Raw genomic sequence first — 15,092 nt, 5'->3', positions numbered from 1 at the left:
TCCAGAATCAGAAATAATTAGAAGGGCAGAGACACTCCCAACCCTTCCCGTAGTAACACACCTATCTTCCTGCACATTCTTGTCTTATTGTGACCGTGTGTACCACAGATTGAACTACACACCACAGGAAGGGAAAGTCATATGACTAGCGCTCAGTCCTCAAGGGGGTTGGAGTGTGCTTGAAGGTCTAAACTCTCTCCCCAGGCACATTGCCCTACACACGTATAGTTCCTGTATTGTTCCTTTTTTTCGCTACTCCGGAAACAATTACCTTTTCCTTTATGCCTTTCGCGACTGTGCAGCCTTAGAACGAACTCTGCTGTTGATTGATGGGACCGGTATTCATTGCCTTGCTCTTCCGGAGGCCTCTGTTTGTCCAACTGTTATTTAACTGTAATTGGTTGCGTATTTCCCTCTATTGTACGATTAAAGGCAACCTGAAAAAAAACTAGGCCTGCTCCTGCTCAAGTCCTGTTAGATAGCCAACACATGTGGATCTTTATTAAAAAAATGTTTTACATACACTCTTAGGAAACTCTGTAGAATGACCGGTGGACATTCAAGTCTCACTAAACTTTTAGATTATAAATAGAGAGCAGATAAGATGCTAATGGGTTTTGAACAGCTACAACCGATTAAGGAGTGCAAAAGATTAAGCTGTGCATGCTGAAAGTGGAAAAAAAAGCCATGCAAAAATGCAGAAATAAGCAAAACAGGAGACAAAAGAGCTCTCCAACACATCCAAATTATTACTTATGGGTTTTGTACATTGTACTTTCATTGTGGCATCCATTGTACTCAAGGTTTATTTTAAATGCTAACTTTTATGGTAACACTTTTCAATAAAGTTAGTTAACGACATTAGTTAACATGAACTAACAATAAGAAATACTTTGAAAACATTTATCAAACTTAATTAATGTCAATTTTTACATTTACAGTTAATATTATTTAATGGACATGAACAAACAATGAAAAGTTGTGGTTTTATGAACTAACGTTAACAAGGATTGATAAATACTGTGACAAATGTATAACTCATTGATAGTTAATGTATCTAATGTTAACTAAAGGGACCTTATTGTAAAGTATTACCACTTTTATTTATTTAGTTTTAAACAGTACAATTCCCTAATTAAACTTATTACACTGGCATTGCTAGCGCCATGCTTTACCAGAAACATGCCAGCCAATTTTAACCTGTTTCAGTTGATCAAATAATCAACTTCATGGACACTTACAACACGGAGAAAAAAAAATAGCTTTATAACTCAAAGGTTAAGAAAACTTTTCTCACGGCACTACAATAAATTTTGTCCGTTCTGGCAAGTCAGGGAACTTAGTAAGATGCAACCTCAACGACTTTAAACATTTGACATGCTTTCATTCTCTTTATTCTTCAGGTCCAGTACATCTGTTCTTTACCATCAACAGTACCTCCTGCTCCTCTTATTTGCTCTTTGACCTTTCACCTCTCACCCTGCCAACCGACCCCCTGCTGTCTACAAGACACAGACCCTCCACAAATCCACAACCTGTTGACATCCTGCAAATTCCAGATTTTTCTTCTTGGGAAAGGTCAGAGAAGCATCCTACTCTGCCACAGTAAACGTAGTCTTTTACTTGTGTGCCTAAACAGAAATAACACGTGACTGAGGTAAAACACACTTGCAAACTCAATTTCTCGAGGTGTGACTGTATCTGTTCTCCTGTGTTTACTTCTGAAGAGAGTGCTGTGAGTGGTGGTTATTATCAAACGTCCCGTCAGGAGTGACGGATACGGACTGTCTCGCACTTCCCGTCCGCTCCACCAAGTCTTATTTTCGCCTCTGCTAGAACAGATAATTAGGCTCTCGACCAAACTGTGACAGGATCCAGTCTGTCCAATTCTCACACTATCATCCTTCTGCCTCTGCCTGCTTGACGACATTGAATCGAGACCAACGTGCGCTTCGCTGAGTGCTTGGGTAGAGCTGTACGATTCTGGATAAATTGAGGATAAATTGATAAATTGATTCATGATTTTTTAAGAACACAATTCTCACACTATTCTGAACAGACAACTAAACAAAATAGGCTAACATGTAATTTACTAGAGGTTCTGACAAAATGTTAAATGCCGCAGTCTATTTAAAATGCTTAATTAATTTGAATGAATGTTTTTTTTTTTTATCGGCTGAATGAATGATTCAATGACTCACTCATAAAGACTTAACTTGTTTCATACTGGATGAATCAGTGTTTTTGAACGAATCTTTTGAAATTCAATGACAAATAATTTTTTTAACAGTCACTTGTCGCCACCTACTGGTGGTAATGATGTAATCGATACAATCGTTTTTTGAAGCGCCAAGTTACTTTCAAAAGGTGATTTACTCTATTTTGAGCGCCTCCTTAGACATCAGTGTTTATATCCGAACTATAAACTTTTCTAAACTTCTGTGACAATTTAAATATTTGTAACATGGAAATACTGTATGATAAAAAAAACTGTTTGTGAAGCTGTTTCATACCTAGATAGCCTAACTGCTCTCTCTGGATGAGCGGCAGCGCAAATGCATATTTGAATATTCCTGTATGATTTTGTCCAAGGTTTAATAGACATGGCCGAATCGTTGTCATTTAGGAATGAGACCATATGGGTGTTTGAATCGAGATTGCGTTTTTTTTAACAACTAATCGTGCAGCTCTAGCTCGGGGTCAGTTGGATGAGATGCGTCTGAGACGAGACAATGATGAAATGGCTCTCTGATAACAGAAGCATACACCCTATTCCCACTTTTCCAGGATTTCCAAACGAGGGAGTTGTAAACATCTGTGTTCATAATGGAATTAGTAGAAATGTTAATGCCAAATGTAAATCCCTAAAAAAGCCCTAATTCTTAAACTTAAATCAAAACATCACATATCAAATCTATTTCCATTAATCCTATGGCCAAAATCTTAATATTGTGATTTATTCATTATTTTAAATGAACATGGCAAGCATTACTTAGCATTACACAAAGTATATGGTGTTGCTAAGTAGTTGCTTACAGGCCAAAGTCACCCTCAAGTCTTGATGACATTCTGGTCCCTAGTTATGCCTCAGTACCCTCCTTCAAAGTCTAATCGCACCTGTCCCCAATAAGCACACATTTCACATTCTCTAGGACAAAAGGTGTGGGACGAGTTCAGTAGTTATTATGGGAATTGTTTAAACAGTAATAGTGAAGTTTTCCTTAGCAAACACTGTTTATTAGATTAGATCACAGTGGTTCAGAAGACAACCCACCCGCCCCACACAAGCTGTGCATTCGTCCTGTTCTACTTTCACGTTCCCCTCCTTCCTTATTTTCTCACCCCTTTCCGTTTTCTACTCCAGTTAAATCCCAACACTCTTCCGTAGCCACTCCTTTTCTTTACTAATCACAATCGCCTTTCAAATTGTAATTTCTGCAAGCTTTATTGTCATGACAATGGCATGCCCAGCCAAAAGCACAGGCCTCTCAGGGGCGCCCACGGCAACAGATCAACACACAAGCATCCGGGCAAATCTCATTGGCCAACTTTCCCTCCAAAACCTCTGGAGTCACATATAAACACTGGAGTTTGGTGGTGGATAACTTTAAACCGTATTTATATAACCTGTTCTATACTATTTCTGCTATTCTGCTGTGTGCTATGAATTATGCATCAAATCATGCAGCTTCTTGAGGAGAGGTGTGCTAGTTCGTGCTAGTAAGGGATGTAAGTAAATAAAATGGGCAAAAAAAAAATACTTACATTATACATACGGCCAGTTTTATATTAAGACATTGTTTTTTAGTGGATTCCAATTAAATAAATTCACAGTACTTAAGGTACTTGCTAAAATTTTAATCTGGGTGAATCAAAAAAAATTTGGTTGGCACAACTACAACTGCTGAGGTTGAGAAAACTCAAAAATGCTTTGCAGCCAGTTGCTTTATTTTAAGTCTTAAGTTTAATCAACTTTTTGTTTTTTACAGTGCACCCAAAACACTCAAGCAACCACCTAATAATGTGCTAATAACCAGTCCGAACACTTTAGCAAGCACAAAGTAATGACTAAAGTGGGGTGAAGTTTTACAAAAAAAAAAAAGAAAGAAAAAAAAGAAAGAAATTACACATATACAACAAAAAACACTGCAACAGCCAATTGCCACACACAAAAAAATAATTTTTAGTTTGTTTAGTGGGAGAGTGAGGCTTTAGTCGCCCACGAAAACACAGTAAACAAAGGGTGTGAGCTGGCACTTTTATTACAGGGACTTGCAATCATGATTTAGGAACGTTTAGTATAAACAGAGAACGATTCGCCCAGGAAACCCCCTACTGAATGCAGGTGGACACTTTAAGTCACGCTTACCCAGATTGAGCGACAGGCTGAGCATCTCTCACAGTTCTGGCGTTACGGGTTTGGGTATTCTCGTTGTGAACAGGAACGTCTGGGTTGCGAGAGAAGAACCCTCGGGCTAAAAACTCAGAGAGCAAGGAAATGGGGACGATTCCGATTCCAGAAAAAGAGTGATGGCCGGAAAGATTCGCTTGGATCTCCAGCCAATGTTTGAAACATCATCAAAGCCCTGTTTGACTGTGTCTAATTCTGTCCAAACCAACAGGGCACACACGCACACTAAAGACCAGCAGAACCACTCCAATGACAATAAATAAATCACACAATCCAAATAACAATGATCCGAACCAAGCGTGTGCGATTCCACATTTTCCACCATTGGGCCAGCTTGGCCATACCTCTGGTTCCAACCACAAACCTTATGGGGCGGCAGGGACTGAGAGAATAAAGGGCGAAGATCTTCAACTCTATTGTGGTCTAAGCCCTGTCAGATTACATTTGATCCAAGTTTGCTTTCCCACACTTTCACAACGTGTTGTTTTCCAACCACTCAGATGATTTCAACCACTCTCCCAGCCTTTATCACGTCTAACGAGAAGCGACGCCTGTTCCAGATTTCAACCACTCTCCCAGCCTTTATCACGTCTAAAGAGAAGCAACGCCTGTTCCAAATAAAACTAAGTAAGCAACACCGCTGATTCAGGAAGGTAATATAATATTTCATCATATAACTCTCTACCTTAACAGAAAAACTAGCTCATGTGAAACTCTGTAGGAGTTCTAAACTGATATGCTATCTTAAACAATAACCCCTCCCAGAAACACAACCAAGCCCTTGGTGGGCTTTGCGTGCATCAAGTGGGGGCTGTTGTAGTTTCCCTCCAGGAGTGGGCGTTTAATGGCAGGCTTTTTTTGTCATATTGATACACATACTGTTCTTTGGTAAAAACATGTTTAGCACAACTCCCCATAAGCGCTCAACTACTTGAGTTGCATCTGTACAACAAGAAACTGGTGTGGCTACTAGTGCTCTCCACCTTTCACCAAAACCTCCGAGCCTATCCTCATCACATGACTCCACTTGAGCCACTTAATCCTCCGTCACATGACCTCCCATAATCTTCCATCATATGATAGGAGAGAAAAGTGCAAATCGTCTTACAAAGTTCCACAACATAGAGCACTTAGTGCTAGATGAAATGTTAAGCATCTGACTTTGGACAAAAGATAACTGACAGAACAATGCAATGCAATATTGCGCAACAGAATTCTTTTGTATTTAAGACGTTAAGCGAGGCTTTACTCTTAAAGGAACAGTCCATCCAAAAATTTGACTTGATTTGAAAGCAAGATATTTGAAAGCATTTCTTTTCCACACACAGAAGGGTTTCAAGGATTAAAAGCAACATAAAAGTAGTCCATACAACTCCAATATCCCATCTCATCTTCATTGAATAACAATTAAAATTTCTGATGACACTGTTTCTAGTTTCTCACACAAATTCACATAAAAATATGTCCAATAATGGCCTCAAAAGCCATTGATAACAATATGCTTCCAATCAGTGGAAAAACAGCAGAGATTTTTACAAAAATATCTTGCTTTGTATTCCAAGCAGACAGAAAGGCATACGTGTTTGGAATGAGATGAGGGTGAGTAAATAAAGACAGGATTTTATTTTAGGATGAACTTTCCCTTTAATCCTATTGTGGGCATGTATGAACCTCTTTTAAGCCTGAGGTCAAAGGGTATCTGGACAGTGTTAGTTGGGGGGTGGGGTGATTGTTTCGGGTGATTGTGTTTGACAACTCTTTAATTAACATAGTGATTAAAGCTAGACGAACAAAAGCAGACTTAACACAACAGTTCCCATTACCTGCTGCCTTAAACTTAACAGGCCACTTTGGCCATAACAGCAAAACAGAACAATCACATCAATAATCACAACTACTAATGGTATGGTACAATGTGGCAAAATTGGGCCAAGATACGCCACTGTGTCAGAAAGTGCCAAAGAACCAAATAAAATCCCTGTTTGTACTCTGATTTAAGAATGAAGATGATTACAAACCACATCCCGTTAAAAGGAAATCAGGAAACCTCTAAAAAGAGTGAGACGAGACTCATTTTAGTTCAAATCTGAAAGCAAGTACGGTTTATTTTCTTCCCAAACAAACTAATACGGGTTCGGTTTGCGTCTGCATGCCAAGCTAGCTAGCAGGTATGTGTGTGGTCCTCAACTCTGAACAACATTAAACTCAGACAGATGGAGAAAGAGAAAATATGGGGGGAGAAAGGAAAAGAGACGTTACGATTGGAGCCACAAAAATCCTAAAAGCGACTCTTTGGAACGAGCTGTTGTGAATATATACCATACGAAAAATAATTCCATGCATTATAAAACCTCAGGGTTCGCAGTTCAAAGATGCCAGATATATGCTTAAACCACTTTCTCCACATAATTATCAGAGTTTCAAAGATGTGCTCCATGCAAAAGAAGTACTTCCTAGGGTTTGCATACAGCAACTCATAAAACCTCCAAACCACACTTCACTGCAAACCAGCACCTCCTCAGAACTTTCCTGGCTGTCTTGAAGGGCTGAACACAACCGTTTATGAAAAGCTAAATCCCATAAATCTGCACTAACTAATGATCTATAAAGCAATAAGGAATCCTACCTATTACCACAAGAAATTCCTCTCTGTAATGTTTTGTTTCACCCAAATTCCTAATTTTCCCAAGACTTCCCCCAATAAAAACAAAATATTTTCACACATAAGCGCAGCTGTGTAGGAGAAGGTGATTGTTTTTATAGCGATTAAGCAGTAAAGAAGCATCTGTTTTCTTGTCACCAATGAAGTATTGAGATTTCCCCAGCTGGGAATGATCACTGTATGGTACATGTCTTCCGTCACTCATATTCCTTACCTTCAGGTTCAATCGTTGACTCTTCAGCAGTTCTCAACGATGGCCTTGACACAGACGCCGTTGCCAGGGTCAAAAGTAGGAGCGCACCCAGAAGCCACCCCCGGGAGGACATCCCGTCAACAGAGAGTGTGTCTCCCCATCCCCCCCTCCTCGGCCTCCCCCTGGACACGGATCCCATCTGAGGTGCTCCACCCAACCATGAACTGCAGGCTGTACGGTCGGTCACTCACTGGAATTCTCACCAATCACCTGATCTGAGGAGGGAAGTAGAGAGGAAGGTAATGTTTCAGGTGGTTCCCAATGAGAAAAAGAGAAGATGAGGGGAAAACTGTTAGTAAAACATTGTTTGATATCTCACATCCAATAAAACCTCCAGCAGGTTAACACTCCCCTAAATCCACAGCATAGACCCTAAATATCATATCTGACGATTTCAGATGATTCAGAAGCACTGCTATAACTTACAGAAAGTGCATAGGTCTATGTTTATGGAGAAGACAGGTTTAGAAACTAAAGGCCCACGTTTCAAAATGCTGTTAAACGAGCCTTGCCACAGACATACCAAAGCTCTGATGCTTTAGTCTGACACCTACACACTACACCCGACAAACACTTTCATCAGCCACTGCCTCAAGAGCTACCTGCAACTTTTGTTAACGTTATAATACTTTAAAACCTTCCCCACTCTCCGAGAACTGTACCCATCCAGAGTGAGTTAAAAGGGCTGGCAAAATCACTCTGGACCGCTCACATCCAGGACACTTCCTCTGTGAACTGTTGTCTGGTCTGCGCTAGAGCACTGAGTACCAATACAGCCTGGCACAAGAAAGGTTTCTTTCCGCAGGCCATCTACCTCATGGACAATTAAATCCCCCAACTGGGCAATAAACTTGTGCAACAGAACACTTTTATACTCACATTTATTTAGCATACCATATCTCTTACATTATATATATCTCTCTTGCATTGCACATACCTGTACATACTGCCTTTTGTCTAATTTGTATATTGTAAAGTTTTTATAGCCTATATTTATTTTTAATCACTTATTTTATTAGTATTATCTGTCTTGTCGCAGTCACTCTGTCTGTGCACTGGAAGCAATGTATGTATAGGCATACTTGGCAATAAAGCTCTTTCTGATTCTGATAAAGAATAGACAGCATAATAAGGTAAACAGTTATTTATTTTATCAGGAGTATATTCCAGCAAACAAACTATGCATATATTTTCAGAATTTAATTGATAAACATTTAAGCTTTATGGTAGACACTTTTATCCAATGCATCTATCTATCTATCTATCTATCTATCTATCTATCTATCTATCTATCTATCTATCTATCTATCTCTGCACAAGACTTGCATTTCAGTCTTATTCTTTTTATAACGACTTTATTGGCAGTTTAGAACTCATTTGCACAAACTCTGATTTCAAACATTCAAAACAAGACCAGTGAATTAAACCCGCGGGAATCGCATTGAACACGCACTCTGCAGATCTGGCGCGTAAAATGCGAGCTATTGATCTGTTCTGTGATCGTGCGCGCGCATTTCTAGAAAGCTTTAATGCTTGTGAGATGATTGACGGATGGTGTGTTCCTCTGCAGTATTATGCTCGAGTTTTTTACCGTGAGAGGTGAGCAATGCAGGGGTTTGATGCTGTGACACGAGCTCGGGTTTAAAGCATTGCAGTTGTTGCTCATTTCTAATCATACGCGATAATCAATATAATAGTTTTGAAAATGAATGCACTCAAGAGAGCCCGAGGCGCATTTTTGCTTATGCTGGATAGGCACGATGAGCATATCACCGTCAGCGCTTCCCGGGTTTGCTGCATGAGCATGATTTTGGAAAATATTTCCCAATGCAATAGCCTACATGACGTCACCTTCAGAGAACTTTTCTCGCAAATGCATTGCTGTCCGATCAGATGTACCGATGCAATCTGAAGGAGAATCCTATTCACATTCAAATCAGTATACACAGAAAGGACTTGCTGCCAATTATAAGACAAACACTGCTGTTCCACTGGAACTAGTTGTACTGTCGTTTGATTACATTTGAATTGTTACTTGAACCTATTCGTTCTTTATTGAGGCCCATTACAAAGCTCAACACTAATGAGTTTATCATGATTTTATTACGGAAGACTAACTAGTTGTGAATGGACAGATTTTATCATTAGATCAACGCTTAATTAGTATTCACATCATGATTAGAGTTAATTATTGCTAGATTTTTACAAATAACATTCTAGTTTATTTCAACACTGAGATTATTTGTGTAGTTTATCAATAATAGGCTATTGCAAGGAAATCCAAAACCTCATGGCATATTATACTTTCTATAGCAAACTTATGTAAATATGCTTTTTTTTTTTCATGATCTAATATCCACATATTTCAAGGCATGACACCTGATGATAGTTTAATTGGCATTACAATGATTAAACTGCACTTCGAAAGAAAAAGACAGACTTGTATTTTCCTAAAAAATCGAATTCGAATCTATTTAAATTCTAATGGATAGAAGTATATTTCAAATGTATGTGCACGTTCTAATTACAAATGATTGCAGTATGTTATGAATGCATTAAAATCCTCCTTTTGATCATGACACTTAATTAGGAGGAGGAACTGCAAACCTAAGTGGTGATTTTGGGTGGATTTTTGAATTGATGCAATATACAAAAACGTTCATATAACATCCAAAACAATAGATAACCGATTGGTATGAACATTTAGGCTACTTTTTATGATTTCATATCACATATTACATTGCATCTTTCATTTACAATTAGGCCTACATTTTTAAATGGCAATTTTCTCATACATCAAAGGTAATATCTGATGTTTCATAAAAAGCAGATTCATAATTTTACAATAATTTAAAGTTTCTTTTATCTTTAAAAAGCAAAAAAAATAAACAAATAGATGCACTAAGTGAAACATTTTGATAACCTTCTGACAAAAGAGTCTGACAAGGCCACCGCTGATCATAAAAAAAAATAGTTGACATCTGAAAGTTATGACGTTTTCAGTGGAGTCAACATAGCCCATATAACGTGCACATTTAATTTTAATATATAATTAGCATATTTAATAGTTAAGATTTGCGTATTTTAATTGGGAATGCCACATTAACTAAACAAGGGTAAAGCCGCAATAAAATGAAACACAACGGAACCTCCGCTTAAAATACAAAAGTAACTTACAGAGAAGGAGCAGAAAGTGAAGTTCAGGATCCGCATAAACAGGGAGCTCATGGGCCGAATCCACACAGGAATGCGACCAAAACTATTCCCTATTCCCAAAATCCAGCAGCGCACCAAAAACAGGATCGCATGCCAACAGCGAGCCACCGATAGTATCCGTGTGTGTTTGTGTAAATCCTTCCAGAGGAGAGAAAAAAATGACGCGTCCCAGCAGAACTTTTTTTTTTTTTTCGTCCGTAAACCAAGTTGTTGTTGCTTCACCAAAGGGCTCGTGCTTCAGCTACAAGAGATGCAACACCGCAACAAACACAGAATAAAACATCCATCCCAAAATACACATCCAGTGACATGAGCGCAGTCTCTGAGGATACTGGCTGTTCTCAGACGCTTTGTCAGGTTTACCGAGATTTTTTCTCTCTCTCTCTCTCTCTCTCTCTCTCTTTCCAACCCCCTGAAGAAATGTCACTCCCCCCTGAAACTCGAGACGTTTCCTCGTTTCCTGGCTGATAGTTTTTGGACTCGGTCTTCCTCCTCCAATCACAGACAGAGCTCAGAGCTCAGAGCTCAGACCTCAGAGCAGCTCGACCAGTTCTGCGCAATCCTCTAAAGTTTGGGGTCTCCCGGTCTCCCTCCCTCACTCCCTACACGAGCTCCAGTGCTGCAGAATGCCATTCATTCACTGCAACTGCGCCACCTAGTGGCTGATCTGTCGGATTATTAACCCTTTCAGGGTCTCGGAGACCCCAGGGCCATTTAAACTGCACACGCATACTTGCGTCATGACACTTTCCATTTCATGACTTTAAGATTTTAAAACATTCTATCATACAAAGAATGTCAGTAAATGTTTATAAATTGCATTGTGACATATCAAGATTCAATTTACAATATTTGTTTAGATATGGTTTGCTTTTTCAGTTTTTGAGTTGATATTTGAAGATTTTCCACTTCTGACAAATCGAATAAAACAGAGATAAAGGGATTTGAGTGTATGGCAAACTATGTGGTCCAAACTATAAACACTACTGCTCAAAAGTTTGGAATAACTAAATTTAATGTTCATAAAAGGAGTATTTTATGCTCATCAAGGCTGCATTAACATGATCAAAATATTAAAATATTAGGCCTATTTTAAATGTATTATATACAGCATAGTAGAATGATTTCTGAAGGATCATGTGACACTGAAGACTGGAGTAATGATGCTGAAAATTCAGCTTTGATCACAGGGATACATTACATTTTAAAATATATTCAGATAGAAAACAAACAGAAATTGTAATAATATTTCACTGTTTTTACTGTATTCTGACCAAATAAATGCAGCATTGGTGATGTTTAAAAAAACATTAAAAAAACGAAATTATTCCAAACCTTTGGCCATTAGTAAATATTCTTGCATTTTCTGAAGAAAGTCTAAAAGCCTCTAAACATAAATGATCTAAAACACCTCAGCTTGAACTTTAAATAATAATAATAATAATAATAATAAGGCAGTCATTTTTAAGAAACATCATGGTATTAATCTACAGAAACTGTATATGTTTCTGACTTTAAAAAAAATCATGGTTTCTGCTATAAAAACTCTATTTAAAAAAGACAGTGAGATGCAATTTAAATGGCAAATTCTTTCATTATTTATGGCCTTCGTGTTTTTCGCAAATTGCATATTTCAGAGCTTCAGACTAGCAGAAAACTGTCAATAAAAGCTATTTTCTAATCTCACACAAAACCACCAATCAATCAGCTACTTTTATCATTTTTATTATTATTATTTAATTTCCTTTTCATTTCTGTGTAATACGGAGCCCCTAAAGGAACATGGTGGTGAAAAAAAAAAAAAAAGGAGATGGGAGAAAAAATAAGTCGTCAATGCTTTTTGAGCTCTTTGCGAGCGAACACAAAGTTTTGCGAGAGAACGCAAAAGCATTGACAAATCATTTTTCCTCCATCTCATATTTTTTTCCTTCACCATGTCCCTTTAGGGGGTCCGTGGTGTAATGATTCGTAAAAAGTATTGAGTAAATAATTTCCTTTAATCTCTGTAAGATGCACTACACATCATCCATACTGTTGCATACGGAGCCTGTTATTTTCCCAGCATTACTAGCTCTGCCTGATGGACTCCCTCATGCAGCTCCCCCATGGAGCCCTCAGTCTCCCAGCGCTCACACGGGGAGGCTCCCTAATCAATGACCCCTAAATGTCACAGACTGAGGGGCCCCTGCCGCACTCCACACTCCCCTTCCAAACTGTCTTCTCCATTGGACAGGCCCTTTTCACTGATCCGAAGGAGAAAACTAAAGAGTTGTGGAGGAGAGCGGGATTAGGAGAGGAGGAGGAGGGAACTGTGGCCAATATGCCTTCCTTCTCCGCTCTGCACCAGGCTGCCCGAGCCTCCTGTTTTTTCCCCCTTCCTCATAAAAGAAACGTTCCCATTCACTCCGAACGAGCCAGCTAATAAGGCTGTTAAAGAAAGAGAGAGGTTCCTCTGTGAATGGGGCCTTCGATCACGGCTTTTCTTTCCCTTTTAGCCCAGATTCTCTCTCTCTCTCTCACTCATACACAGTGAAGCCATCACACACTCCCATAAAAGGTGACAGTTTGGATCGCAATGAGAGGGAAGCGGGGAAAGGCCACAGGTTTAGGGGTGTGAAATAAAAGATGGACTATACAGTCTTTCACACGCTTCCCCATCGCCTGTCCGAGCCAGATTTACATTGTTTTTATGGCTGTCTTACAGGCCTGCCACATTTAGCAAATACAATAGGACAGCTAGTGAGAGTCAGAGAAAGAGACAGAATTGAAAAAGGTTCACGTCTTGCTGTTCTTCATTTTCCTCCAAGAAACACTCATCCAACTGAAGATGTTAGGATTGAATCAACAGAGAAAACATACATACGGTGTTTGCATGAACACGTTACCTTGATCAGAAGTTTACTGCACATTAATGCAACACGTTGTCAGAAATCACCACCTCATGTTGTAACTTGCATGCTATCAAATGGAAATAAAGTTGATTATTTTGCATTGTTTACTTAATTTGGAACATATTATGCCCTTTTACAAAGTCCTGATTTTGTTTTTTGTCTCTACTAGACAAGTTTTTCATTCTTGAATGTTAAAAACACATTATTTTTCACATATTGTACATTGTTCCAGCTCCTCTCTTCCCAGTCTGTCAGAAACGCTCTGTTTAGTTCCTGTCTCAATGAAGCCCCTCCTTCTGAAAAGCTCAATGTGCTCTGATTGGTCAGCTAATCCGGTGTGTTGTGATTGGTCAACTGCTTCAAGCGTGTTTGGGAAATTTCACACTCCTTACCATAACAGAGAGTTTCAACACACTACTAACTAACTCAACCAGGCCCCGCCCCTGGTATATTCTGCGTATTAATTATTTAAATGAGGAATATTGTGACTTGTTTGTTCCCGGAAGAAAACTCAAGACTACAATGGAGGCGTTTCAGGGAGTTCAGAAACAGTGACACTGATATAGAGAAGAACTCCTGCTGGAGGGACTTTGTAACTTTGCAGAGCTTTTTTCTCAAACAGCGATATTACACACTAAAGAATGATGAAAAGGTGGAAAAAAAGCATAATAGGTCCTTCGTAAATGAATTAATGAGTACGAATATGTTAAAGTTGTCATTGTGAGAAACAGTATTCCACTTATATAAATCACCGACAGCTATAGATTTCAACCAATCAACATTCAGAAATTCGTCTCCAGACGCAACAATGTAAATGATCTCATTGAATGTGACTATTTACAAAAGAATATATTATTTTCATTAATGATGAATGATGCACAATACTAACATTTTCAAAAGTATGTACTTTCCCATTGGCAGTGAAGTACTATATACTTTTAGCAATTAGTATAAGTATGCGATTTGGAAAGCTCCTCATGACATAGCAGCACGATTAAAAAAAACACACAATCACACACACGTCTTGAGAAAGATTTGTCATTTCTTTAGGTCAGTAGAGTTATCAGAACTTGAGCATGAGAACAGCCACCTAATGGATGCTAAACGCTCATCACAGCCGGGTCCGCCTGTTATGCTAATGTTGAGTTATTTCAGCGAGGCCATCGACACAACGGTGTTATTCCACCTCCGAAGAGAGTCACGTGACCAGCCTGCTGTGTGCTGCCCTTCTGTCTATTGACAGCAAGTTATGATTTATGCCAGACGCTTGTTTGGTCAGCTTTTGATTTCAAAACAATCCAACCAAAATGCAGAGTTTGTTTTACTCTGAGAGGAGACGAAAAGAAAAACTATTCACACGGAGAATAAACATTCACTCCCCACGTCACTATGAGGGCAAGAATTCTTAGAAAAACATTACGTCACGTATCATCTCCCTGGCAACGTTCCCAAGGCATAAATACTCATTATAATCATTAAGAAAATACTTTAAGCAGCGTTTAGTGCAATTTGACTTTAGGTGTGCCAAATACTTGAACACTTAAATTATAGAGAACGGAGCAATTGTAGGATAATGTCTGTGTAGGTGTTCTTTGCCATGCATTAACATGTTTTGCGCAATAATCCGCTTGTAATGGCACATACGAAAGTCAACCAAGC

General features: G+C 38.8%; 1 protein-coding gene across 10 annotated transcripts in view; it reads right to left on the bottom strand.

The window, feature by feature from the left end:
- Positions 1-10,921, bottom strand: part of fgfr2 (fibroblast growth factor receptor 2) — a 47,283-nt gene extending 36,362 nt beyond the window's left edge. For 6 of the 10 annotated variants that reach the window (XM_084392055.1, XM_084392058.1, XM_084392052.1 and 3 more), the window contains exons 1-2: positions 10,504-10,921; positions 7,288-7,541 (exon numbers count right to left, since the gene is read on the bottom strand). In XM_084392055.1, coding sequence (XP_084248181.1) covers positions 7,288-7,465 — 178 coding nt within the window. In that variant the 5' untranslated portion in view covers positions 7,466-7,541; positions 10,504-10,921. The remainder of the gene's footprint in view (positions 1-7,287; positions 7,542-10,503) is intronic. The other 4 variants (XM_084392059.1, XM_084392053.1, XM_084392060.1 and 1 more) reach the window with 2 other exon arrangements.
- Positions 10,922-15,092: the final 4,171 nt, after the last annotated feature.

This window comes from Rutilus rutilus (assembly GCF_951802725.1).
Source record: "Rutilus rutilus genome assembly, chromosome: 20".
In the NCBI taxonomy this organism is placed as follows: Eukaryota; Metazoa; Chordata; class Actinopteri; order Cypriniformes; family Leuciscidae; genus Rutilus; species Rutilus rutilus.
Note: the sequence above shows the minus strand (reverse complement) of the source record. Positions and strands in the feature narration are given on the sequence as shown.